The sequence below is a fragment of the Oncorhynchus clarkii genome, chromosome 5 (assembly GCF_045791955.1).
Source record: "Oncorhynchus clarkii lewisi isolate Uvic-CL-2024 chromosome 5, UVic_Ocla_1.0, whole genome shotgun sequence".
NCBI lineage: Eukaryota > Metazoa > Chordata > Actinopteri > Salmoniformes > Salmonidae > Oncorhynchus > Oncorhynchus clarkii.
The window spans coordinates 39,063,109-39,090,647 of NC_092151.1; the positions used below are offsets into that span (position 1 = coordinate 39,063,109).

General features: G+C 43.3%; 2 protein-coding genes across 5 annotated transcripts; one reads left to right on the forward strand and one right to left on the reverse strand.

Moving 5' to 3' along the window:
* Window positions 1-43: 43 nt before the first annotated feature.
* Window positions 44-4,912, reverse strand: LOC139409684 (myosin light chain 5-like). Its single transcript, XM_071155094.1, has 5 exons — window positions 4,901-4,912; window positions 4,339-4,444; window positions 3,999-4,190; window positions 1,570-1,583; window positions 44-145 (listed from the first exon to the last, which is right to left on the reverse strand). Exons 1-5 carry the CDS (start codon window positions 4,910-4,912, stop codon window positions 44-46), a joined length of 426 nt encoding a protein of 141 aa, XP_071011195.1.
* A 1,017-nt stretch (window positions 4,913-5,929) lies between these two features.
* LOC139408799 (betacellulin, epidermal growth factor family member) lies at window positions 5,930-12,714 on the forward strand. 4 transcript variants are annotated; one of them, XM_071153134.1, is made up of 6 exons: window positions 5,930-6,222; window positions 7,101-7,205; window positions 8,987-9,113; window positions 9,690-9,836; window positions 10,379-10,530; window positions 11,273-12,714. In XM_071153134.1, exons 1-5 carry the CDS (start codon window positions 6,183-6,185, stop codon window positions 10,524-10,526), a joined length of 567 nt encoding a protein of 188 aa, XP_071009235.1. In that variant the 5' UTR covers window positions 5,930-6,182; the 3' UTR covers window positions 10,527-10,530; window positions 11,273-12,714. The 4 variants fall into 4 exon arrangements, with proteins under 4 accessions (XP_071009235.1, XP_071009238.1, XP_071009234.1 ...); XM_071153137.1 differs by having other exon boundaries at window positions 5,975-6,222; window positions 8,996-9,113; XM_071153133.1 differs by lacking the exon at window positions 5,930-6,222 and having other exon boundaries at window positions 6,935-7,205.
* Window positions 12,715-27,539: the final 14,825 nt, after the last annotated feature.

The window sequence follows — 27,539 nt, forward strand, 5'->3', positions numbered from 1 at the left end:
CCATCAGCACCTGTCTGATGTTGACAGCACTAACATAGATCCTTTACTCCTCCTGTTCCTCTCCGCGTGTGATGATGTAACAGAGGGATTTGTAGTCCAGGTTTCCTGCTGGGTCGAAGGTAGGCGATTGGAACATCTGTTTAACCTGAAAGGTTTGCAGACAAATGTCTGTACAGTATCCGGGTTTCCATCTCTTAGATACAGTTGAAGTCGGAAGTTTACATACACTTAGGTTTGAGTCATTAAAACTTGTTTTTCAACCACTCCACAAATTTCTTATTAACAAACTATAGTTTTGACAAGTCGTTTAGGGCATCTACTTTGTGCATGACACAAGTAATTTTCCAACAATTGTTTACAGACTGATTATTTCACTTATAATTCATTTCACTGTGTCACAATTCCAGTGGGTCAAAAGTTTACATACACTAAGTTGACTGTGCCTTTAAACAGCTTGGAAAATTCCAGAAAATGATGTCATGGCTTTAGAAGCTTCTGATAGGCTAATTGATATAATTTGAGTCAATTGGAGTTGTACCTATGGATGTATTTCAAGGCCTACCTTCAAACTCAGTGCCTCTTTGCTTGACATCATGGGAAAATCAAAAGAAATCAGCCAAGACCTCAGAAAACAAATTGTAGACCTCCACAAGTCTGGTTCATCCTTGGGAGAATTAGTATGCAAGTATAAACACCATGGGACCACGCAGCCGTCATACCGCTCAGGAAGGAGACGAGTTCTGTCTCCTAGAGATGTACGTACTTTGGTGCAAAAAGTGCAAATCAATCCCAGAACAACAGCAAAGGACCTTGTGAAGATGCTGGAGGAAACAGATACAAAAGTATCTACACTGCTCAAAAAAATAAAGGGAACACTTTAACAACACAATGTAACTCCAAGTCAATCACACTTCTGTGAAATCAAACTGTCCACTTAGGAAGCAACACTGATTGACAATAAATTTCACATGCTGTTGTACAAATGGAATAGACAACAGGTGGAAATTATAGGCAATTAGCAAGACACCCCCAATAAAGGAGTGGTTCTGCAGGTGGTAACCACAGACCACTTCTCAGTTCCTATGCTTCCTGGCTGATGTTTTGGTCACTTTTGAATGCTGGCGGTGCTTTCACTCTAGTGGTAGCATGAGACGGAGTCTACAACCCACACAAGTGGCTCAGGTAGTGCAGCTCATCCAGGATGGAACATCAATGTGAGCTGTGGCAAGAAGGTTTGCTGTGTCTGTCAGTGTAGTGTCCAGAGCATGGAGGTGCTACCAGGAGACAGGCCAGTACATCAGGAGACGTGGAGGAGGCCGTAGGAGGGCAACAACCCAGCAGCAGGACCACTACCTCCGCCTTTGTGCAAGGAGGAGCACTGCCAGAGCCCTGTGAAATGACCTCCAGCAGGCCACAAATGTGCATGTGTCTGCTCAAACGGTCAGAAACAGACTCCATGAGGGTGGTATGAGGGCCCGACGTCCACAGTTTGGGGTTGTGCTTACAGCCCAACACCGTGTAGGACGTTTGGCATTTGCCAGAGAACACCAAGATTGGCAAATTCGCCACTGGCGCCCTGTGCTCTTCACAGATGAGAGCAAGTTCACACTGAACACGTGACAGAGTCTGGAGACGCCGTGGAGAACGTTCTGCTGTCTGCAACATTCTCCAGCATGACCGGTTTGGCGGTGGGTCAGTCATGGTGTGGGGTGGCATTTCTTTGGGGGGCCGCTCAGCCCTCCATGTGCTCGCCAGAGGTAGCCTGACTGCCATTAGGTACCGAGATGAGATCCTCAGACCCCTTGTGAGACCATATGCTGGTGCGGTTGGCCCTGGGTTCCTCCTAATGCAAGACAATGCTAGACCTCATGTGGCTGGAGTGTGTCAGCAGTTCCTGCAAGAGGAAGGCATTGATACTATGGACTGGCCAGCCCATCATGTCTCGCTCCATCCACCAATGCCACGTTGCACCACAGGTGTCCTTTGACAGCTCTTTGGTCTTGGCCATAGTGGAGTTTGGAGTGTGACTGTTTGAGGTTGTGGACAGGTGTCTTTTATACTGATAACAAGTTCAAACAGGTGCCATTAATACAGGTAATGAATGGAGGACAGAGGAGCCTCTTAAAGAAGAAGTTACAGGTCTGTGAGAGCTAGAAATCTTGCTTGTTTGTAGATGACCAAATACTTATTTTCCACCATAATTTGCAAATAAATTCATTAAAAATCCTACAATGTGATTTTCTGGATTTTTTTTCTCATTTTGTCTGTCATAGTTGAAGTGTACCTATGATGAAAATTACAGGCCTCTCATATTTTTAAGTGGGAGAACTTGCACAATTGGTGGCTGACTAAATACTTTTTTGCCCCACTGTACATGGCATCATGAGGAAGGAAAATTATGTGGTTTTATTGAAGCAACATTTCAAGACATCAGTCAGGAAGTTGAAGCTTGGTCGCAAATGTGTCTTCCAAATGGACAATGACCCTAAGCATACTTCCAAAATTGTGGCAAATGGCTTAAGGACATCAAAGTCAAGGTATTGGAGTGAGCATCACAAAGCCCTGACCTCATCCTATAGAAAATGTGTGGGCAGAACTGAAACCTGACTCAGTTACACCAGCTCTGTCAGGAGGAATGGGCCAAAATTCACCCAACTTATTGTGGGAAGCTTGTGGAAGGCTACCTGAAACTTTTAACTCAAGTTAATCAATTTTAAGGCAATGCTACCAAATACTAATTGAGTGTATTTAAACTTCCCACCCACTGGTAATGTGATGAAAGAAATAAAAGTTGAAATAAATCATTTTCTCTACTATTATTCTGACATTTCACATTCTTAAAATAAAGTGGTGATCCTAACTGACCTAAGACAGGGAATTTTTACTAGGATTAAATGTCAGGAATTGTGAAAAACAGAGTTTAAATGTATTTGGCTAAGGTGTATGTAAACTTCTGACTTCAACTGTACCTGAGCTGCTAATGAATCTGGTTTTCCAAAAAAGGCAGTCAGTTACTGTTCCGTTGAACGTTAGAATGGTCCAAACTAGTGACTTAAGTGACTTTGAGCGTTGTATGATTGTCGGTGCCAGATCCAGTATCTCAGAAATGGCCGCCCAAAAGTAACTGTAATTGCTAAAATATACTTAAGTATCAAAAGTCAAATTAAAAGTGTAAATCATTTCAAATTCCTTATCTTACGCAAACCAGATGGCACCATTTTCTTGTTTTTAAAATGTACAGAAATCCAGGGGCACGCTCCAACACTCAGACATAATTTGCTAATTAAGTATGTGTGTTTAGTGTGTCCGCCAGATCAGAGGCAGTAGGGATGACCAGGGATGTTTGGTTGATACGTGCGTGAATTTGACTATTTTCCTGTCCTGCTAATTATTCAAAATGTAACAAGTACTTTTGGCTGTCAAAGAAAATATATTGAGTAAAAAGTAAAATATTTTCTTTAGGAATGTGGTGAAGTAAAAGTAGTGAAATTGAAATAGTAAAGTACAGATACCCCCAAAAACTACTCCTGGCATCTGCCAAACCCAGATTCATCTGTCGGACTGCCAGATTGTGAAGCCTGATTTATCACTCCAGAGAACACCTTTCCACTGATCGAGAGTCCAATGTTGGCGAGCTTTACACTACTCCAGCCGACGCTTGGCATTGCGCATGGTGATCTTAGACTTGTTTGCGGCTGCTCGGCCATGGAAACCCATTTCATGAAGCTCCCGATGAACAGTTCTTGTGCTGACGTTGCTTCCAGAGGCAGTTTGGAACTTGGTAGTGAGTGTTGCAACTGAGGGCAGACGATTTTTCAGCACTTGGTGGTCCCGTTCTGTGAGCTTGTATGGCCTACCACTTCGCGGCTAGACATTTCCACTTCACAATAACAGCACTTACAGTTGACCGGGGCAGCTCTAGCAGGGCATTTGACGAAAGTCACTGAGCTCTTCAGTATAGGCCATTCTACTGCCAATGTTAGTCTATGGCTGTGTGCTCGATTTTATACACCTGTCAGAAACTGGTGTGGCTGAAACATCCAAACCCACTAATTTGAAGGTGTGTCCACATACGTTTGGCAATTGAAATAGTGTATCATTGAAATACCGACCAGGAGATTCATAGGTATCCTTTAGATCTTCTTTGTCAATAAACCCATCTCTGTCCTGGTCGGTAAGTGTGAACACCTAGCCCAGGGAAAGAAAAGGCTTACAGAATTTTTTATGAAAAGAATACCATATTTGTCCTTACTCACTATGGTTGGGAACATTGTTGTGCTTCCTCATAACATGACATGATGAACCACATGATATTTGTTGTCATGTGTGAGCTCAATTCTTTAAACTCCTGGATCTGTGTCTGCTTGAACATGGAGAAGACATTGGAGGATGCTCTCTGGGCTCTCATGGCATCCAATTCTTTCTTCTTGGTCTTTCTGCTGGCCTAAAGAGAGGTATTTGTTTAGTTTTGTTAAGTGTTCATTACCATGTATTAATAGGGCACACAAGCAAAATAAACCGTCAGCATTTCTTCTATGTATGCTTTAAGTTGTAATACAAATGTCATTGTTTTTAATTATGTACAATTGTCTTACTTTTCCACAAACAATTAAATGTGCAATAACAGAAGCCACTCACACAACAGTCTTGACACACTCAACATTTTTGTCTCTGCAGAAGTGATGCTGTTACTCCAGTGAATGGGCCTAAGTGATGAGAGGAGACAGCTTAAATACAACATCTGTCTGTAAAACAGAAACCCCAAAACTGGTTTAGGGATGACTGCTGCAATGAGCAGGACCTACAATGAGAACTTTCGCTGTCGTATTAGTAGAATGAAGATCGAATGTATGATTGCTTTGTGCAACTCAGAAGATGAGATATTTGAGATGGCCCATACAGTATCATCCATATGGGAACATAGTGGGTGAAATACTACCTTCAAGAAAAAAAACGCAGCAACAGCACAACGTGGCCACCATGTGGTGCTATAACTTTGTCTGGGAATAGGCTGCTACTCCACAGCAGGCAAACTGTCAGGAGGCTGACAGTCACTGCATTCTTTTTGCCTACTACCATTTGAGATGACCTAGTTATCAACATACCATTATCGTGGGTAATGGGACAAATGACAGGCAATGTGCTTTGACACTTTTGATCAACCTCTCGGAAAGTTATTGGCAAGGCTTCCGCTATCAAGGAACCAGCTACATCTGGAATTGTGCCTTCGCTGGATACATTACTTTTACCCCAGTATAGGATTTCCTATATCCACTACATATTGCCTGGCATTGCAGCGCTGATGTCCATAGACGAACTATTCCTGAGTTCACATTTTAGCAGAGGGCTCATTGTGCACTGAGTAGGCCTCGATAGAGAGTGGGCTGAAAGTGAGAAAGAGCACACATAGGTAGACCTGGGCAGACTCACATTGCCTGAATAGTGAGGCCTGCACGCCAATAAACACAAACAAACTCTCTGACCACCGTTCTAGACTTGCCCACAGTCTCATTAGCCGGCGCCGTCTGCCGTTTACCAACAGTTCACAGTAGAGGTCACAAAAATGTGCTGATGCAGGTAAAACGATGAATATTTAAGTTAAAAATCCATAAAATGTGCATTATGCAAATATATGCAAGTGCTATATTTGTATATGCAAATTTCATGGGATGCACCTTGAAATATTCTTCAATTGTTTACGTTTTTGCTAACAGGACAACCATCTTGATAAAGGTGCATCATATCTTCAAATTATGTTCTAAAGAACTGTCATGTGTTTTAATGACAGTATATTAATAACTTGTTGCATTAGGTTATGCGCACATCAAACGGATTGCACCTTAATTGATAGCCTAGTAGCCAATCTCCAGTTTGAGCTGCATGCCATAATGAAACTGCACTGGTAGAGTGCACTCGCACATACATGATTAGGTGGGCGTGGCACTATTATGTTCAGGTTCCATTTCACCCATTCAAACCTCTAGCCTGCGCAGTATCTCTTGCCCTTGTAGTTCACCGGTACGCGATCACGCATTTAGGAACCACATTATTCGTGAGTCGGGAAGCAGGGTATCCTAAACAGAGGATATAATAGTGAACTTGTTGACCGGATTTTATATAAGAAACGAAATCTACGTTTACCTATTTATCCACCCGGAATAGTATATTCGTTGCTCACGGACATGGCAAAGGCATGCAAACTGTATGTCGGAATAGTCACAGGTAAGAGGCACCGTTCTGTGTTCCAGTTGAATAACTCTTCAAACTCACACTAACTTTATTTACTGATTGTATTGGAATATAATTGCCTATAATCAATCTGGTTAATAACTGACTTAGTACTGTTTTACAACATCTATCTCAAGATTGTATTTCCTTTGATATTTATATCTTTCAGGTATTATTACAAATGTCTTTCTTATATTACCTCACTAGTTTTCGTTTATTCAAACTATAACTTTGGTATATGTAATGTAGTCCCGTGTAGCACAGTTGGTAGAGCATGGCTTTTGCAACGCCGGGGTTATAGGTGCGATTCCCACGGGGGACTAGTATAAAGAAAATGTCGCTCTGCTAACGTCTGCTAAATGACTAAAATATAAATAATCTTATGTGCCTGTCTATACTGTAATTGACAGCAGCAATTAGCATGCTGGTGTGACAGATGATCAACAAATGATCCACCACTCCATAGCCCTCTATTAGCAAATAGAGTTCCCCAATGCACATGCCAACAATATCCAAACCAATAACATAGACTATCAATAACCACATCTATTTGCTTCATAGATACAGTAGCTTTATTCCCCATTACCCACATTTGTATCATGGCAGGATTTTGTTGTCCTGAATATTCTGAAACACTAACAGTGTTGTTGGATTGAATGCAAGACTACCTTTAGTAAGGTTATCACAGTGTTGGGAATCCCAGAAACCCCAAAACCCAAGCTGGGGGTATTACTGTCAAATTACTGTCAAACATTAAGTTCCACAACCTTTGCTCTGTCCTTAACTTTCAGATTCTAAAATAATTTAATTGTATGGATTTGACTTGATGTTTGGGCATTTTGCGATCAGCTCTGTTTGTTTTCTGGTTGTAGCTTTGGCCCTATGCAAATGTTCTCTGGCTGAATGGAATGCAACTGAGGAGCCGGCCAACAAGAATGTGTCCCGCTATCACCAAGGCAACACAAACAACTTCACAGGTATATTGTCTCCCCCCCCGAGAAACATAAACTTATGGAGGGATAATCATGCCATGAAAGTTTGTTTGAAGTTTGAAGAAGGCATACATAAAAGTGTTTCTTACCATCTGACATGCACATGTGTTAACGTGTTTGAGTTACTCAGGTTTAGAAGCAACCTGTTGGATTAGAATAGGAATGTGTTTGTGATTACATACACGGTACATTTTGTAAAGAGACTAAGTGCACTTGAAAAACATTCTTATAATCAGTATTCCTGCTCTGTCGTTAAATTGAAGGCCATACTCCAGGGACTGCGTCATTCACACAGTGGTTCATTCAAACAGTTGGAATATCAAATGCTTCTCCACCCAGCCCTTTAGTATCAGGAGGAGGTGTCATGTACCAGCCCCAACAGAGACCATAGTGCAAATGAAAGCCTTCTTGCCACCAGTGACCGTGCAGTCATTACCTTTCCTGTGAGTGGTATTGTGAAATGTAGCACCAGCAGTGTATGTGCACTGGGTTCGGTTCCTCACTACTAATTAGATGTGCACTGGGTTCGGTTCCTCACTGCTAATTAGATGTGCACTGGGTTCGGTTCCTCACTGCTAATTAGATGTGCTCTCTATAGACGGCAGGCTGACATCAGGTGTCAATTGAAGCAGCCTCGGTTAGGGCCTCCACTATTCAGGATTTGTCAATTGCTGTTTGACGATAATCCTCACAACTAAGAGGTCTAATCAACTACTGATCGTACCATTGTATTTACCCACATGGAGTGATACAGTGAAGTTTATTTTATCAAGGGGAGGTGGGGGTCGTTCCTGATTACCTCTCTGCAATGTGCTATTCTTCTTATGTTCAGTTTACATTTGTTAAATGTTTTGTATTTCACCTTTATTTAACTAGGCAAGTCAAGAAAAAAATGATTGTTTACAATGACAGTCTACCCCGGCCAAACCCTAACCCGATGACACTGGGCCAATTGTGCGCTGCCCTATGGGACTCGCAATCCCAGCTGGTTGTGATACAGCCTGGAATCGAACCAGGGTCGGTAGTGAAACCTCTAGCACTGAGATACAATGCCTTAGACCTCTGCACCATACTTATTACTGGGAAATATGGTGTGATGACTGGCTGCACATACAGCTACTCAGTTAAATACCTAGATCAATTTACACCTGCTGTTCCTTTGTAACCAGATCTGCACCTATTCAATATTTAGGTCAGAGGCATGCTCTCATGTTTCACACTACAATTGGGGCTTTCTCCCTCTCTGTCATGTTAACTAAGCCTCATTATTCTTTTACCCACCCAATGACTCACTGGAAGGGAATAGAGGAGAATAAAATAGTGAAATAAGGTTTCCATTATCTTTACTATAGTGGTCAGAATGTTCTGTTTGTGTTTCTACACAGCTATCAAATTAGGCTGAGGAGGATATCAGTTGCTTTTTACTTTGACAGAATTTCATTAGTTATAAATCTGTAATTGACACATTATTATCCTCAATCACACCAGTCTTGCCCCAGTGGTCAGTTCAGTTCCTGGTCCTTCCTCAGATCATGATGCCAGGAGCCTATTTATATGACAAGTCACACTGGCCCCCCGGAGTCAGGTTACTAAGGGAAAACAGGGGCCTCATGACAAGTTTGAAAGGGGCCTCTCACTTCAAACTTGTATCTTATTCTACATCACCTTTTCAATGCAATCTTTTTTGTCAGAAGGATATTATATATCAAAATAGTGACTTTATAATCCCCCTTTCCCCTGTATTTGTCTCTTTGCGCTTGCCGTAGACTCAATAGAAACTGCAACTCAAGCCAAATGGAGCGGCCATTTCACCAAATGTCCAAAGGAGTTCAGGAATTACTGTATCCATGGGTCGTGCCGCTTTGTGAAGGAACAGAACACTCCTTCGTGCAGGTAAATCAACTCACCCGACCCTTACTGTGGGCCCCAATCATTTATCTGTACATATCCAAGGCAGACGGTCTCAAGCCAAGAACATGCTGCGTACTCAACATTCACTGCAGTGAAAACATGTTTCATTTGTATCTATTTTGATAACTGTAGCAGAATATTTCCCCGTTATTATTACAAGTATGAAGTTCATGTTCCTGATAAAGAGGTTCTGTTTTTACTTTCATGTCTGACAAGTAACACTGAAATCCCTCGTTGACCCTACTGAATGTGCTGACTTTGTTTACTGTGACCCTGCACAGAACACATGCACTTAAACTAAAAACAACAAAGGCAGACAGATGTATGATTGGTGTCATATGGTCTGACTGCATTTCATCAAGCATCTCAGAATCACAATCAGCGGGACCAGTTCATTAGGAACAGCTCGAATAGCTGATCTGACAGACCAGCATCTGCTTGTTTTCTCATAGCCCAGGCGCTTCAAGTTATTTTGTTGTTTTTCTTAGGAACAATAAAGCAAACTTGTTGTCCACATTTTAATCGCAGCAGGTGAATTGTGTGTTTGCTCTGTCTCAGATGTGAAAAAGGGTACATTGGGTCCAGGTGTGAGTATGTTGATTTGGCCTGGCGTATAGGAGACCAGAGGCAGATCATCATAGCCTGTGTGATAGCAGCGTTGGTCTTCCTCATACTGCTCATCATATTCATCTGCATCTGTGCACAGTGAGTAAAATACACATTTGTTAAGTAGCAAAACAGCCAGATTTACTTTATGTTGCGACCTTCCTGTCCGATGTGTGTGTGTGTGTGTGTGTGTGTGTGTGTGTGTGTGTGTGTGTGTGTGTGTGTGTGTGTGTGTGTGTGAGAGAGAGTGGAAAAGGTGGACATACAGCTTCATCACCTCACAGCCAGTCATACTAGCCCTGGGATGGGATGTAAGGAATCTGTGTGTATCCCATGAATGGCCAAGTTTTAATGAAACGCTTGTGGCCATGTTACCTTTGGTTTTCCATCAAGCTGTATGTATCTGCCCTGCTCTCCCCTCTCATTTTTTTTACCCAAAAGAGAGACAGAGTGCCAGGTGTTGTATCAGTTTAACAAAAGAGTAAAGAAAATACCGTACATAACTAAACTCTGTGATACTGCGAGAATGTTTTTGGTGAATAGCTCATGTGAGAGTCAGGACAGATGATGCCATCACATAAGTAAATGATGTCATCACAAATTGGAATGGGTTACTTTCTAATATTCTTTTTCTGTCTCAGTCGACATAAACTTTGCAGGCGGAAGAGGAGAAGAAAAGAGGAGACGAGGAATGGAACAGAGAAGCTCAATATGATTATGATGAACACAAATGGAACGCATGAAGCATCCTCAGATTCAGTAGAAACCTCAAACATCAATGCAATATGATGCGGTATGTACTGTATCTCTGAGTTTCCAAGACATCTTGGACGTTTTTCTGACCTTTGATGCCCCTTTAACATCATTATCCTTAGTTTGTTCTCTTGTTGTGCCAAGACACACAGCATCTCCTGCTGTTCTGATTCCAGTGATTCCAGTGGTAAAAGACAATTCAAAAACTGACTAGACTCCTCTTATTGCTGTTGGAAGGTGATATTCCCCAGTTGGATCAAGCCAAGCATCACATTCTAATTTAGCTCACAACTGAAGGGAGGCCCTGAAGGGGAATAAAGCCTGGTGCTTGGCACTGCCTAAGCCCATCCTTGAACACATTGATACATATTACACAGACAGAGAGGGAGAGCATTACACAATGTTTCCACACCCTATATAGTCCATTTTCTGTGTGGGCCAGGCTCGTTGCAGGGTGACTTAGTATCTGAATTTGGCTGTAACAGTCAGATCAAAGCAGACGTGCAGCTGGTTCCTCACTATGCCTGCCTGGCTGCCTGCCCCTACAAAAGGTAATATGAACACACACGGACCTAAGAAGACTCGGGGCATAGTGATGGATGTGGAGCTGTTAAAGTGGTGTTCAGAGGCTGGGTCTGACAAGGAATCTGGGGTCATTTTAAACATGCTATCCATCTCTCTTTTAACTGCTTATTCAGTGCTTATACAAAAGCTCCTCTGTAATTGTGTGGCAAAAACAAATTTCACTTCTACAGTAACAACTGTCGCTTTTTATCTTCCAGCGACGGGGTCTATAAATGGTGTTCTCCTGCCGGACGGGATGATGGCCTTGGTTATGAGTGAACGTTGGAAAGAGAGGGTGCTTTAACGTCACTGAGGAGATACACAAGCCTGTACTCTCCAGCTGCTTTTCACTGCCGACCATAGTCTACAATATGGACAGTATGGACTCTGTTCTGTGCAGAAATATAGTACAACACAGAGAGACTGTCACCATGAATCCACAGAGATCGATCAACTCAAAGCAGTATCTCCCTGTGCGTTCTGTAAATGTGATAATGTGATGAAGTTGCCCTTTATAGACTCATTTGTGCAAACAAAATGTGAATGGTCATCAAATCACAGTAAGTTAGAGTTAAACCTTTTTTTAAGTTTATGTATCATGGACACTGAGCTCTGAAGGAGTAAGCCTTTTTATGGACTGTAACCACCTCTTATTTGGGCATAGATTTAATGATTAACATGTATTCAAGCTAAAAGTCCAGATATGCTTACTTGTGGATGTGGCATGTTATAATGATGACTCATGGCATGTATGTGGGACGGATTATACTATGTCTAATGCAGGTAAATTATCAATATAATAATTAGCTGGGTGCTTACATTTGCTCTATTGTACACGTGTATTGGATTTTTTTATATATATTTTTTTGCGTATCCCACTCCCCCTGAGAGTGGGGTCACAGCCAGGGATCCACCTTTATTGACAGAATCCCTGGAGCAATTAGGGTTAAGTGCCTTGGTCAAGAGCATATCAGCAGATTGTTCACCTAGTTGGCTCGGGGATTTGAACCAGTGACCTTTCGGTTGCTGGCCCAACGCTCTTAACTGCTAGGCTACCTGCCGACCCTGATGTCACCTTATGTAACACACTGTGGTCCATTTGACATTCCTTGAACACATGCTATTATAATGATGTTAATATTGTTATTAAGCTCTAATAGTTTCCAGCAACTGATGTATATACATACTGTATATTGTTACATGTAATCAATGCAGAGACTCCTTCTATGGGCCAGGGTTGATGTTACTGACTTAAGTTGGAGGGTGCCCAAATGTGGGTGAGAAGGATACAACGATAACTTGTAGTGAGCGCGTTTGATCTTTATATTTCGAGACATGTAGTCTCCTTGCTACCAGAACAACCTTGCCTGTGTGTTCATTTGTGCAGCTGTAAAGTAGTCCACTGTTGAAGAAGATTTTGGGGTTTTCTCAGCATCCCAGAGTTTCACAGCGTGGATGCAGCCCTTCGCTTCTTCAGCTATGCAAAAGTTCAACATTTCCATTAAAACATTTATTTGTGCAGATATGTTATTTTATCATGTTATTTTGGGAGACGTTGACGAATATGGTTCTAAAGTCCATGTGTGTGAGTTAATGATGATGATTTTTTGAATAGTCAAAGGAGCTCTGAACAACAAGCCTGTGACCTGTTCTGTATATCCCATGATGTGCCTCGGTAGAGTTTCTTCCTCCTGACACCCTGGTCCTGACACCCTGGTATTGACACCCTGGTCCTGACACCCTGGTCCTGACAACCTGGTCCTGACACCCTGGTCCTGACACCCTGGTCCTGACACCCTAGTGTAATACGGTACCATCCCACCGACTTGATTGCACTTTCCTTTGTGTAGGTGCTGTTGTGCTGCCACCATTTCTTTTCTCTGCCTCGACTGGCCCAGTTCTCATCACTTTCCTACTGTCCCTCAGCTGATAAAGATATCAGATAAGAACCCTGCTGTGTCTGGAAGGGTTTCTAAGTCCTCTGAAGTTTCGGCCGGCCCAGTCGGCAAGTTCCCTCCCATGCCAACTAAAACTAGGCAGAGCAGAACAAAGTATGCTGTTGGATAGACCTCTGGTTTCACCCTGTCTATAAATAGTTTCCCCTGGCCTAGTGTAAGTATGTGATCACAGAACGATAGGAATCCAGCAGCCACATGGGAAGGGTCATGTGACTGAGGACTGCTCCATGGCTGGGCTCTCGGGATTACAGCAGAGCCACGTTGTAATACTGTTCAATCCCAACAAATCAATAGGTTTTAAGACTGAACTGTACAGGATTTGTTTCAATTGTTTGGACATGGAACTCCCATTTACTCATTTTGTTATCACAGATTACAATAATTTGTTATTTTTAAACACAACAGAGTCTCAAACAATACAGAACATACACCTGACAGGATAATAGAAACGTGGAAGCCTTAAGTAGCCTACAGTACTCTTCTTTAATGGACAAACAACCTCTCTCTCCTGGTTTGGTTGTTACGAGCACAAGGTGAACTTTATCTCCTGACATTGCGGCATTGTTCAAAGGGTTCTGTGAAATGGCAGCTGTGAAATGTGGGACGCTTTCTATACAATAATGGGTGTGTCTCAGAAAGAAGCAGATAAGAAACTTGACTAATAAATTATATCACATCATCCACCATTTACTGATCTTAGTCAGTGGCCAGGTAAATACAAACGTCCAAACTAAATATCTCCATTTACCCTGGATGGCCACTGTGACCCCTGACCAGTGTTATAAACCTTTTTTGTTTATAGTATTCACATTTCTATTAAGTGGTCTTAGCATGATAGTCCTGAGGTGTAATTGTCTCTTCCTCTGCCTGTCTGTTACACCACTAACTCATTGGGAAGTGGTTACATACAGTATATGCCATAAGATACCATCTTTCATCTTACACTCCTCCATCTACAGTTGAAGTCGGAAGTTTACATACACTTAGGTTGGAATCATTAAAACTTGTTTTTTAACCACTCCACAAATGTCTTGTTAACAAACTATAGTTTTGGCAAGTCGGTTAGGACATCTACTTTGTGCATGACTCAAGTAATTTTTCCAACAATTGTTTACAGACAGATTATTTCACTTATAATTCACTATATCATAATTCCAGTGGGTCAGAAGTTTACATACACTAAGTTCACTGTGACTTTAAACAGCTTGGAAAATTCCAGAAAATTATGTCATGGCTTTAGAAGCTTCTGATATGCTAATTGTCATAATTTGAGCCAATTGGAGGTGTACCTGTGGATGTATTTCAAGGCCTAAGACCTCAGAAAAGAAATGTAAGACCTCCACAAGTCTGGTTCATCCTTAGGAGCAATTTCCAAACGCCTGACGGTACCACGTTCATCTTTACAAACAATATAAGTATAAACACCATGGGACCACGCAGCCGTCATACCGCTCAGGAAGGAGACGCGTTTTGTCTCCTAGAGATGTACGTAATTTGGTGCGAAAAGTGCAAATCAATCCCAGAACAACAGCAAAGGACCTTGTGAAGATGCTGGAGGAAACAGGTACAAAAGTATCTATATCCACTGTAAAACGAGTCCAAAATCGACATAACCTGAAAGGCCGCTCAGCAAGGAAGAAGCCACTGCTCCAAAACCGCCACAAAAAAGCCAGACTACGGTTTGCAACTGCACATGGGGACAAAGATCGTACTTTTTGGAGAAATGTCCTTTGGTCTGATGAAACAAAAATAGAACTGTTTGGCCATAATGACCATCGTTATATTTGGAGGAAAAAGGGGGAGGCTTGCAAGCCGAAGAATACCATCCCAACCGTGAAGCATGGCGGTGGCAGCATCATGTTGTGGGGGTGCTTTGCTGCAGGAGGGACTTGTGCACTTCACAAAATAGATCAACATCATGAGGATGGAAAATTATGTGGATATATTGAAGCAACATCTCAAGACATCAGTCAGGAAGTTAAAGCCTGGTCACAAATGGGTCTTCCAAATGACCACAAGCATACTTCCAAAGTTGTGGCAAAATAGTTAAGGCTTACAAAGTCAAGGTATTAGAGTGGCCATCACAAAGTCCTGACCTCAAACATATAGAAAATGTATGGGCAGAACTGAAAAAGCGTGTGCGAGCAAGGAGGCTTACAAACTTGACTTAATTACACCAGCTTTGTCAGGAGGAATGGGCCAAAATTCACCCAACTTTTTGTGGGAAGCTTGTGGAAGGCTACCTGAAACGTTTGACTCAAGGTAAACAATTTAAAGGCAATGCTACCAAATACTAATTGAGTGTATGTAAACTTCCGACCCACTGGGAACGTGATGAAAGAAATCAAAGCTGAAATAAATAATTCTCTCTACTATTATTCTGACATTTCACATTCTTAAAATAAAGTGGTGATCCTAACTGACCTAAGACAGGGAATTTTTACTAGGATTAAATGCTAGGAATTGTGAAAAACTGAGTTTAAATGTAGTTGGCTGAGGTGTATGTAAACTTCCGACATCAACTGTATATTCATAACTTTGTAACTCTTTTACATTTCCAATACTACATACTGCCATCTAGTGTACTAACATGAGACTGCATTACAAGGTTTTGAAGACATCTGCTGAGAAACGGATATCAGTGTTCTCGGTGCTCCTTACACTTTATCTTCATTCATGTAATTCATGTGCAGGCAGTATTGTTTAATGACTATATACTGAAAGGTCGTACCCTTTTTTCAATTTTTTTGCTGAAAATGACATAGATCTGGGACACCAGTCATTTAGGAGATGCTCTTATCCAGGGTGACTTACAGTAGTGAGTGCATACATACATTTTAATACTTATATTGCACTGGTCCCCCATGGGAATTGAAACCACAACCCTGGCTATGCTCTACCAACTGAGCTACACGGGCCAATCAGGTAGGACAGAAAACCAGTAGACTCCAGAACTCGTAGGGTAGGAGCTGAATACCCCATACCATTATATAGACTAGAGATGTATTATTTATGAGTCTTGTTAGTCAGTAGCAGCAAATAGTAAGCAGACCCAGGGACTGCGGTTGAAAATTTGCCGGCTGGCTAAAACCGGCACTTTTACTGAAACGTTGATTAATGTGCACTGTCCCTGTAAAAATAAAATAAACTCAAAACATTTCCTCTCATTGCATGACTGTGCCATGTAATATATATTAGCTTTATGCCTGGATGTGCGTAATTCCTCTCCATTTATAAGTCTCCAGTCCAGTGCACCTTCCATCGGTTGACAGCAACTTCAAAGGGCTGCATCTGTCACAGAAGACGTGGTAGTCCATGTCTGGCAGATGGAGCTCAGGATGTCCCTTTCCTGTGATCACCTGGCACCGTCTCTTAGATGGAATGGCATAATTTGCTACTGCTGCCTTCTCATCCAGTGGTTTTACGTCCAGCTGGCTGGGGTTTTAAACCTGATGCTGGCGGAAGCTCGACTCGTTTACATACAAAATGATGAGCAATCCCCATCAAACAATAATGGTTACATTTAAAGAAATGTAGCTAATATGTATAATCATTTCCTCTGCGGTTTTCAACGACTCTTTTGACGGTGTAATGGGGAGTTAAATAACTGGCATATGGTTGGTGGTGTTTACCTGTTTCAAGACTCATGTCATTACCAGTTCTCCCTGCTCCTCCGTCCTTGTCTCAGGTTTGGATTAATGAATGCACTTTGTGCACGCAAATGCATGTCCCAGGAGTGCCACTTCGCTTTGAAATGGGATTGTGTTGTCTTTACTGTGTTTTATGTCCTTTTAAAGATGCATCCCGGGAGAGGCCTGATCTATTTTAATGACTTGCACTACACTACCTTGTGACACTCCATTTGCACAACCTTGTGAGACTATTACACACACTCCATTAGGACACTCTTTTAATCAGGACTCATGAGCAATGACTGTACATGAGTGCCCTCTGGTGGCCAGACGTCTCAAATGTGACTTTAAGAAAATACTTTTGTGAACAATGAGCACACTGTATCGGTGTCGTGTAGTCCTCTTATTTTCCACAGGGGCGCAGCATATCATTGCCTCCTGTGCAAGATTCTCAGTGTGCCTTAGCATTGGCCAATTATAGCAATGTCACAGAAAACAAGCACAATCAATGAAGCCACTAGCCAGGATAAAATCAATAGTCTGAGTACATTATGTATTGAACCATGATGTCAGTGGATAAGCCATACTTAAATAGTATACTGAAGAAAAATAGAAACCCAACGTGTCAAGTGTCGGTCCCATGTTTCATGAGCTGATATGAAAGATCCCAGAAATGTTCCAGACACACAAAAAGCTTATTTCTCTCAAATGTTGTGAACAAATGTATTTACATCCCTATTAGTGAGCATTTCTCCTTTGCCATGATAATCCATCCACCTGACAGGTGTGGCATATCAAGAAGCTGATGAAACAGCATGATCATTACAGAGGTGCACCTTGTGCTGGGGACAATAAATGTGCAGTTTGTCACACAACACAATGCCAGAGATGTCTCAAGTTTTGAGGGAGCGTGCATTTGGCATGCAGACTGCAGGAATGTCCAACAGAGCTGTTAACAGAGATTTTAATGTTAATTTCTCTACCATAAGCCGCCTCCAACGTACGTCCAACCAGCCTCACAAATGCAGACCACGTGTAACCACTCCAGCCCAGGACCTCCATATACGGCTTTTTCACCTGAGTGATCGTCTGAATAAAGCCTTTTTTGGATGAAAAACTCATTCTGATTGGCTGGGCCTGGCTCCCCAGTGGGTAGGCCTGGCTCCCAAGTGGGTGGGGCTATGCCCTCCCACCCATGGCTGCGCCCCTGCCCAGTCATGTGAAATCCATAGTTTAAGGCCTAAGGAATTTATTTCAATTGACTGTTTTCCGTCTATGAACTGTAAAATTGTTGCATGTTGCGTTTATATTTTTGTTCAGTATATTTGAGAAGTTCCCGTCGCACACATTTCCTAGGTTTCTTCGGCAGACCCTCAGCAGCCTACGCCACGTCTATTTCTATTTCACACACACACACACACACACACACACACACACACACACACACACACACACACACACACACACACACACACACACACACACACACACACACACACACAGACGCACACAGACGCACACACACACACACACACACACACACACACACACACACACAGACGCACACACGCACACACACACACACACACACACAGACGCACACAGACGCACACACACACGCACACACACAAACACACACACAGTATGATTTCCCTCCAGGTGTCACGGGTCTTGGTTGTGGTGTGGGTCTCGCTGGCCATGGGTCCAGAGATGGCTGAACAGGCTGATCTATGACCTGCATATCTTGCCTCAGTGGGTCAGGGATGGTTCATCCTGTGGAAATGGCTTGTTGTTACTGGCACCAATGTCTGTCCTTTTCCCAGTTAGCGGTTCTTTTTTTTGTTCCAAGGGCACAACTTTTACAGTTTTTTGGATTCATATGGCAATGATTTGTGATTTGACGTTTGTGATTTTGATGCGTGCGTTGTGGTTATTGTCTTCCTGAAAGATTCACTTGCGGCCAAGTTTCAGCCTCCTGGCAGAGGTATCCAGGTTTTTGGCAACTGGGTTTTTCTGCATATGCATTGTTCTTTCGAAGGCCAAACCCACAGCTGGTGTGTGTGGCCAAAGACTTCTATTTTCTTGTCATATAAATTCCAATACCAACAAGAAAATCCTAATCTCCCATGTTATTGGTAATGGTGAGAGGTTAGCATGTTTTGGGGGCATGATCTTTGTGCATCTGTAACTTTCTCACTCATCAATATTCACGATTCATTCATGCTCATCCATAATCATGGTAGCATCCACATTAAGTGTTCCGAAACATATTAGATTCTTATTTCCATAAAGAAAATGACTCCAAAATGACAAAATACATTATTCACTTCAGATCCATCCTTAAGTCTTCACAGAGAGACAGTTTCACCACTAGCTATGGACCACGTGTAAATCCTGCCTTAGGAACAGGTTGCTCTTTCAGCAATAGAGAGTACACTGGGTCTTTCTCATCAGGGTCAGTGGCCATGGACTGGTAACGGTAGTACATCCACCTGTTCATTTGACATTAACCTGGGGTAGTTCATTAAATAAGTCTGCTGGAACTATTGTGCAGTTACTCCCTTGTGAAACTAAAGTTTAGATTGGGAGTATTACAGTTTTTTTCGATTGCTAAACGACAGTGGGCACAACTGGAGTCACATGTGCAAAACTCTAACTACAGTCTGCACTACCAACAGTCACCTGAGCTAAACAGTTCACATCACCTGCAAAACTCATTCCAAGCAACACAACTCTTAACACATGGCTCAAAACACGCTCAGTGCAGCCAAACACTATGCACAACCCTCACTGAGATAACACACACTGTCACTCAGAACACACTGAGAGTAAAAACACTAGCATCAAACACCAATACAGAATATACAAACTTTTCATCTTTACAGTTTGAACAATTTCAGTGACTTCATACAAAGTCATATTTTCTTCAAAGAAAAGAGTGACATTCTTTCACATGATTTATATATTTTTTTAGAACATAACAATTCTTTAAGGTAAATGAAAATTAGCAGTTTGCTTCAATAGTCTGTAGTAATTTACGGAATTACAGTAATGAGAAAAAAAAGATAGAAACTAAAAGTACATACTGTAATTTGAACAAATAATTGAGGGGCTAATCCTGCCTCTCTCTAGCATCAGGCCACAGGTTTTCTTCAACATCACATCTAATGTTTTCTCTTGCCATGCACCTGGGGAAGAACCTTCTGGAGTGCCTTATCCATCCCTGGCAGTCCTCTGGACTCGTGTCCTCACATCCGGCACGCATGGCTTCCAAAAGAGACATTTGGTCATGTGGGTGGTGACCTAACACTTTCCACCTCCAGGCAGAGAAAAACTCCTCTATTGGGTTGAGGAAGGGTGAATATGCAGGCAGTTACAAAACCATAAATCTGTGATGTGCTGCAAACCAATCTGTGACAGCTGCAGAGTGGTGAAAAGCAACGTTATCGCAAACTATGACAAAAACTTGGGGGTTTCTTACTGGCTCCCCCTGTTCTGCTGGCACTAGCTTAGCATAGAGCTGTTCTAGGAAAGCTATAAGCCTTTCTGTGTTGTATGGGCCAATGAGTGGTGTGTTGAGAAGCAAACCATCATTGGCCATTGCAGCACACATGGTGATATTTCCCCCCCTTTGGCCTGGAACCTCCACAGTGGCCCTTTGACCTATAACATTCCTTCCTCTGCGCCGTGTTTTGGCAAGGTTAAATCCAGCTTCATCGATAAATACAATAGAATGTGGTCTTCCCAGTGCTTCCACCTCCATTACTCAGTTTTACTGTAGAAAAGCTAGTGTTTTTTTTTACTGTAAATATTTTGTATAGCTGTGTACGTAACCTCAGACGTCTTACCTGGACATATTGGTATCTTTGCTCTTTTACCCGTTCACTGTTTCTCTCGAACGGTACAGTGTATAACTGTTTCATTGTAACTTGGTGTTTCTTTAGGACCTGAGCAATAGTTGTTGTGCTGACAGAATTAACATTTTCAAATATATCATTATCAGCCAGCACTCTATCTTGAATCTCCCGCAGTTGTATTGCATTGTTGACAACAACCATGTCAACAATAGCATTTTCCTGCGCATCTGAAAATATTTTTCCTCTTCCCCATGTTGGGGGCAGCCTTTGGGTCCTGTTGTAAAAATATATTTTACAGTCAAACTTACTGTAATATATATCTGTGTAAATATTCTATAATTGCAATACAAAATAGATTCCTGTAATGTTTTCATTTACTGTAAGAATGTAACTCTCACCTGTTTGCATGATGGAAAATTCGCATTACAGATGCCACTGTGGATCTTTGCAGATTGGGTTGCACCCTCAACCCTGCCTCTCTCAATGAGAGACCATGGTTCACAACATGGTCTATAAGTGTAGCCCTTATTTCATCTGAAATAACAGCTCTTTGTCTTCTTTGTCTTCCTCCACGCATCCGCCCTCTCCCTGCCACCCTTCTCCCTCCACGAACCCATCTTCCTTGTTCCATTTCCAAAATGAGTCTTTCTGAGCTCTACCTATATATACTGTAATATGTGTGTGTGTTCACTAACAAGTCTAAAACAAGACACCTGCTTAGCCTTTCAGCTGAAATTGCAATCAGCAGTGTTTGAAAGGCACAATGCTGAAATCTATTCCGTTTTGAATGTGTGGTTCACAGTTTTGACAGCAGTGTGTTAGCATTTGAACAAAGTGCTGTAAATCTACAGTGTTGTGCAGGTTGTGGTTAAAGTCATGGGATAAGTGTGTAGAGTTTTGAAAACTGTGTTCAAGCAATGAAAAACGAACTAGAGTTTGGTCCACATGAACTGCTGCTGTGCAGACTGTAGTTAGAGTTTTGCACATGTGACTCGAGTTGTGTCCACTGTCGTTTAGCAATCGAAAAAAACTGTAACAATGTACATCTATCATCACATCAGACTATGTATAATTTAAAACACATTCGAGTTGCGCCTGAGTTGATGAACAAGTATTAGAGGATGTACCCCACAAACACTCAAGTGATATTTTATAAAACAAGATAATGTGCTGAATCTTCAGAACAGATTTACCTAATGCACATAAATTATTGTAAATCATGTTTAACTTCTTCCTCCATCAATGCCTCTAGTATTTTATCCTTGTCCTTCGACCCCTGATGCTCACCATTGATCTGGTTCATAGCATGCCTGCTAACTTGAACAATGACAAAGATAGTGCAGAGAGGGACAGGCAGACAATTGATCTCTGAACACCTTTTTTATGGGAAAAGCTTTTCAGCCATATAGAGCTAGTGGACATTGAACAGCAGGGGTGATCCTCAATTAATCCATAGCAATGCATCCCTGCAGTTCTCATGGTTATTGAACGCTCACACAAACTGTACTGTCTGCATCGCCTCAATGTACCTCTTGTCTTTCTTTGTTTCTTTCCATGACCTCAGTCTTTTCTGTGCATAACTTGTTATCCTCTTGCTTTATTTCTTGTAAACTTTGAGCAAAGTAAATCACAGGGTTCACAAGTGTAGCGGTGCTTCGAAAAAACAAGAAAGTTTGTCAAATATTGTATTCTAATTCGGCTTGGTCCCTAAGACACTCACAAACTTTTACAGATGCACAACTGAGAGCATCTTGTCGGGCTGTATCCCACAGCTGACAGTGCATCACCGGGACACCTACAGCACCCGATGTCACAGGAAGGTCAAAAAGATCATCAAGGACACCAACCACCCGAGCCACTGCCTGTTCACCCCGCTGTCATCCAGAAGGCGAGGTCAGTACAGGTGCATCAAAGCTGGGACCAAGAGACTGAAAAACACATTCTATCTCAAGGCCATCAGACTGTTAAATAGCCATCACTAGCCGGCTACCACCCGGTTACTTAACCCTGCACCTTCGAGGCTGCTGCCCTATATACAGTGCACTCAGAAAGTATTCAGACTCCTTGACTTTTTCCACATTTTGTAATGTTACAGCCTTTTTAGAAAATGGAGAAGAAAATATAATCCTCATAAATCTAGTATTCAGACCATTTGCTATGCAACTCGAAATTGAGCTCAGGTGCATCCTATTTCCATTGATCATCCTTGAGCTGTTTCTACAACTTGATTGGAGTCCACCTATGATAAATTCAACTGATTGGATATGATTTGGAAAGACACACACCTGTCTACAATAAGGTACCACACTGACAGTGCATGTCAGAGCAAATACCAAGCCATGAGGTCGAAGAAATTGTCCGTAGCGCTCCGAGACAGGATTGTGTCAAGGCACAGATCTGGGGAAGGGTACCAACACATTTCTGCAGCATTGAAGGTCCCCAAGAACACAGTGGCCTCCATCATTCATAAATGGAAGAAGTTTGGAACCACCAACACTCTTCCTAACGCTGGCCAATGCTATTGGTCACATACACAGTTTAGCAGGTGCAGTGATATGCTTATCAGCTTACTGGAGGAGTTTACATCTACATTTTAGCTATTTAGCAGACACTTTTTAATTTTGAAAATGTTATTTAGCAGACACTTATCAATCAACAGATTTTTCATGTATTTGGCTCAGGGATTCAAACCAGCAACCTTCCGGTTACTGGCCCATCACTTTTATGTGCTAGGCTACTTGCCACTGACCCAAAAATGATGTGCCAGTTTCTCTTTACCAATTTAATAAGTACATTTTAGTCATTTAGCAGACACTCTTGTCCAGAGTGATTTACAGGAGCTACTAGAGTTAAGTGCCTTGATCGGTAGATGTTTCATGTTTTCTATCTTTCGGTTACTGGCCCAATGAGGAGTTTGTTAACATTGTAGGCCTAAAAATAACCTCAAAGTGGGGATGCGCTCTACTGTTTATGCATCTGAGTGTGCCTCAGATCTCTACAGAAACGGACCAGAATCACCACTCGTTTAGCAAAGCCCAGGACAATCTCTGTAAACCTTACCATAATCAGAATGCATCACTGGACACTACTTCAGACTCCATTCTGTAATACAATATGTGATTTATTCAAAGTTCAAAGTCCTGTGCTCTCCTCAAGTAGCCAATCTGATAGAAATCCCATTCTATGTATGCAAGTGAAGGATTTGCCTATATCAATCCAACAAACCAGGACTTTGTATTCAATCAAATTTGTGTGTGGCCAGCAGCATACCACCTTGCATCCCACTGCTGTCTTGCTTCTGAAGCTAAGCAGGTTTGGTCCTGGTTGGTCCCTAGAATGGAGACCAGATGCTGCTGGAAGTGGTGTTGGAGGGCCAGTAGGAAGCACCTTTTCCTCCGGTCTAAAATTATATCCCAATTCCTCAGTTCAGTGATTGGTGACATTTCCCTATGTAAGATGCTGTCTTTTGGATGGGACTTTAAATGGGTGTCTTGACTCCCTGTGGTCACTAAAGATCAGATCATCATCATCTCATACCATCATGGTTACCTAATCATCCCCAGCTTACAATTGGCTCATTCCTGTAACTATTCCCCAGGTTGTTGCTGTAAATGAAAATGTGTTCTCAGTCAACTTACCTGGTAAAAATAATGCCAATACTGTGCTTTTGATTGAATTCTAGCTATATTATTTTAACTGGTGGTCTAGTAACAACACCAAGTCTGTTAAATTCACAAGCTGATTTCAGACACTATTTTGTTGCTCTGGGTAAATGGGTCCTGATGTATTTTTGGTATTGGTATTTTATTAGGATCCCCATTAGCTGTTGAAAAAGCAGCAGCTACTCTTCCTGGGGTCCACACAAAACATGAAACATAATACAGAATGACATAATACAGAACATCATTAGACAAGAACAAACAGCTCAAGGATAAAACTACAATTCATTTTTAAAAAGGCACACGTAGCCTACATATCAATACACACACAAACTATCTAGGTCAAATAGGGGAGAGGCGTTGTGCCGTGAGATGTTGCTTGTTCCATGCAATAAGGGCTCTATATAACACTGAATTTGTTCTGGATTTGAGGACTATGAAAAGACCCCTGTCGGCATGTCTGGTGGGAGAAGTGTGTGTGTCAGAGCTGTGTGTAAGTTGACTATGCAAACAATTTGGGATTTTCAACACGTTTCTCATAAAAAGAAGAAGTGATGCAGTCAGTCTCTCCTCAACTCTTAGCCAAGAGAGACCGGCATGCATAGTGTTTATATCAGCCCTCTGATTACAATTAAGAGCTAAATGTGATGCTCTGTTCTGGGCCAGCTACAGCTTTACTAGGTATTTCCTTGCAGCACTGGACCACACGACTGGACAATAATCAAGATTAGACAAAACTAGAGCCTGAAGAACTTGCTTTTTGGAGTGTGGTGTCAAAAAAGCAGACCATCTCTTTATTACAGCTAGACCTCTCCCCATCTTCACAACCATTGAATCTATACGTTTTGACCATGACAGTTAACAATCTAAGGTAACGCCAAGTTAGTCTCCTCAACTTGTTCAACAGCCACACCAGTCATTACCAGATTCAGCTGAGGTCTAGAACTTAGGGAATAATTTGTACCAAATACAATGCTCTTAGTTTTAAAGATGTTCAGGACCAGTTATTACTGGCCACCCATTCCAAAACAGACTGCAACTCTTTGTTAAGGGTTTCAGTGGCTTCATAAGCTGTGGTTGTTGATGTGTATATGGTTGAATCATCAGCATACATGGACACACATGCTTTGTTTAATGCCAGTGGCTGGTCATTGTCTCATAACCAATCAAAGAGTATTGCATTTGACAGCTACTGTATGCTTATAGAGTTCTGGAGCAAATATACCTATCGACTAAAATGTCAGATTTTATCAACCAGAGATAGAGAGGGTGTGTCACAATCGTTGTTGTAATAAACGGACCAAGGCGCAGCGTGCGTAGAATTCCACCTGTTTAATTTATGAAACTCACCAAAACAATACAGAAGAAAGAAACGAACGTGAAGCTATGCACTGCTCACAAGCAACAATACATAAACAAGATCCCACAACAAACAGGTGGGAAAAGGCTGCCTAAATATGATCCCCAATCAGAAACAACTATAGACAGCTGCCCCTGATTGGGAACCATACCAGGCCAACATAGAAATAACAAAACTAGAATACCCACCCTAGTCACACCCCGGCCTAACCAAAAATAGAGAATAAAGGATCTCTAAGATCAGGGCGTGACAGTAACCCCCCAAAAGGTGCGGACTCCGGCCGCAAAACCTGACTCTATAGGGTAGGGTCCGGGTGGACATCTAGCCTTGGTGGCGGCTCCGGTGCGGGACGTAGACCCCGCTCGGCTCGCGGATCCGCCCGCTTCGGTGGCGACTCTGGTGCGGGGATTGTCGCCTGAAGCTCCGGACCATGGATCGTCGCCGGAGGAACCGGACTGTGGATCGTCGCCGGAAGCTCTGGACCGTGGATCATCGCCTGGGACTCTGGACCGGGAACCCTCGCTGAAGGCGCTGGACTGGGAACCCTCGCAAGAGGCTCTGGACTGGGAACCCTCGCAGGAGGCTCCGGACTGGGAACCCTCGCAGGAGGCTCTGGACTGGGAACCCTCGCAGGAGGCTCTGGACTAGGAACCCTCGCAGGAGATTCTGGGCCATGGATCATCACTGGAGGCTCCGGGTCATGAATCATCATTGGAGGCTCCGGGCCATGGATCATCACTGGAGGATCCGGGCCATGGATTATCACTGGAGGCTCCAGACTGGGAACCGTCGCTGGAGGCTCCGGACTGGGAACCGTCGCTGGAGGCTCCGGACTGCAGACCGTCGCTGGAGGCTCTGGACTGCCGACCGTCGCTGAAGGCTCTGGACTGCCGACCGTCGCTGGAGGCTCTGGACTGCCGACCGTCGCTGGAGGCTCCAGACTGGGAACCGTCGCTGGAGGCTCCGGACTGGGAACCGTCGCTGGAGGCTCCGGACTGCAGACCGTCGCTGGAGGCTCTGGACTGCCGACCGTCGCTGGAGGCTCTGGACTGCCGACCGTCGCTGGAGGCTCTGGACTGCCGACCGTCGCTGGAGGCTTTGGACTGCAGACCGTCGCTAGAGGCTTTGGACTGCAGACTGTCGCTGGTGGCTCTGGACTGCAGACCGTCGCTGGAGGCCTGGTGCGTGGAGCTGGCACAGGACGTACCGGGCTGGGGAGAGGCACTGGAGGCCGGGTGCGTGGAGCCAGCACAGGACGTACCAGGCTGGGGAGACGCACAGGAGGCCTGGAGCGTGGAGCCGGCACAGGACGTACCGGGCTGTGGAGGCGCACTGGAGGTCTGGAGCGTGAAGCTGGCACAACGTGTCCTGGACAGATGACAACTTTCACACGGCAAGTGCTGGGAGCTGGCACAGGACGTACCGGGATGTGGAGGCGCACTGGAGACACGGTGCGTAAAACCGGCATACATTGTACCGGAACGATAACACGCAAGTGTGGAGAGCTGGCACAGGACGTGCAGGGCTGGGGAGGCGTACTGGAGACCTGGTGCGTGGAGCCGGTACAGTCTTCACCAGACGGCTAGCACGCTCCTCAGGACGAGTACGGAGAGCTGACTCAGGTGGCATTAAACTGAGGACACGCTCCTTAGGGCGGATGTCGTGCCTCATGCACCAACACAACAGCTCTCTCATAACTCTCTCCTCCAATTTCCCCATCAGCTCACTGTCTCTGATTCACTCCCTTCACTCCCCTCCAAGTTCACCTTCCTCTCCCAGACTGGCTCTGGTTCACACCCCGACTCCGCTGACCACCCCTTGTACCACTCACAATTTTTTTTTTAGGCTGTTTCTTGGGCCTACATCGTGGCCGCTTCCATGACAGGCTTTCGTCTTCTGCCTTTACTTCCTCTCAAGTCCAGGATGTCCTTAACTCCTGAATCTCCTCCCAAGCCCAGGATACCTGCTCCTCCTGGGCACGCTGCTTGGTCCTGGGGTGGTGGGATCTTCCGTCACGAT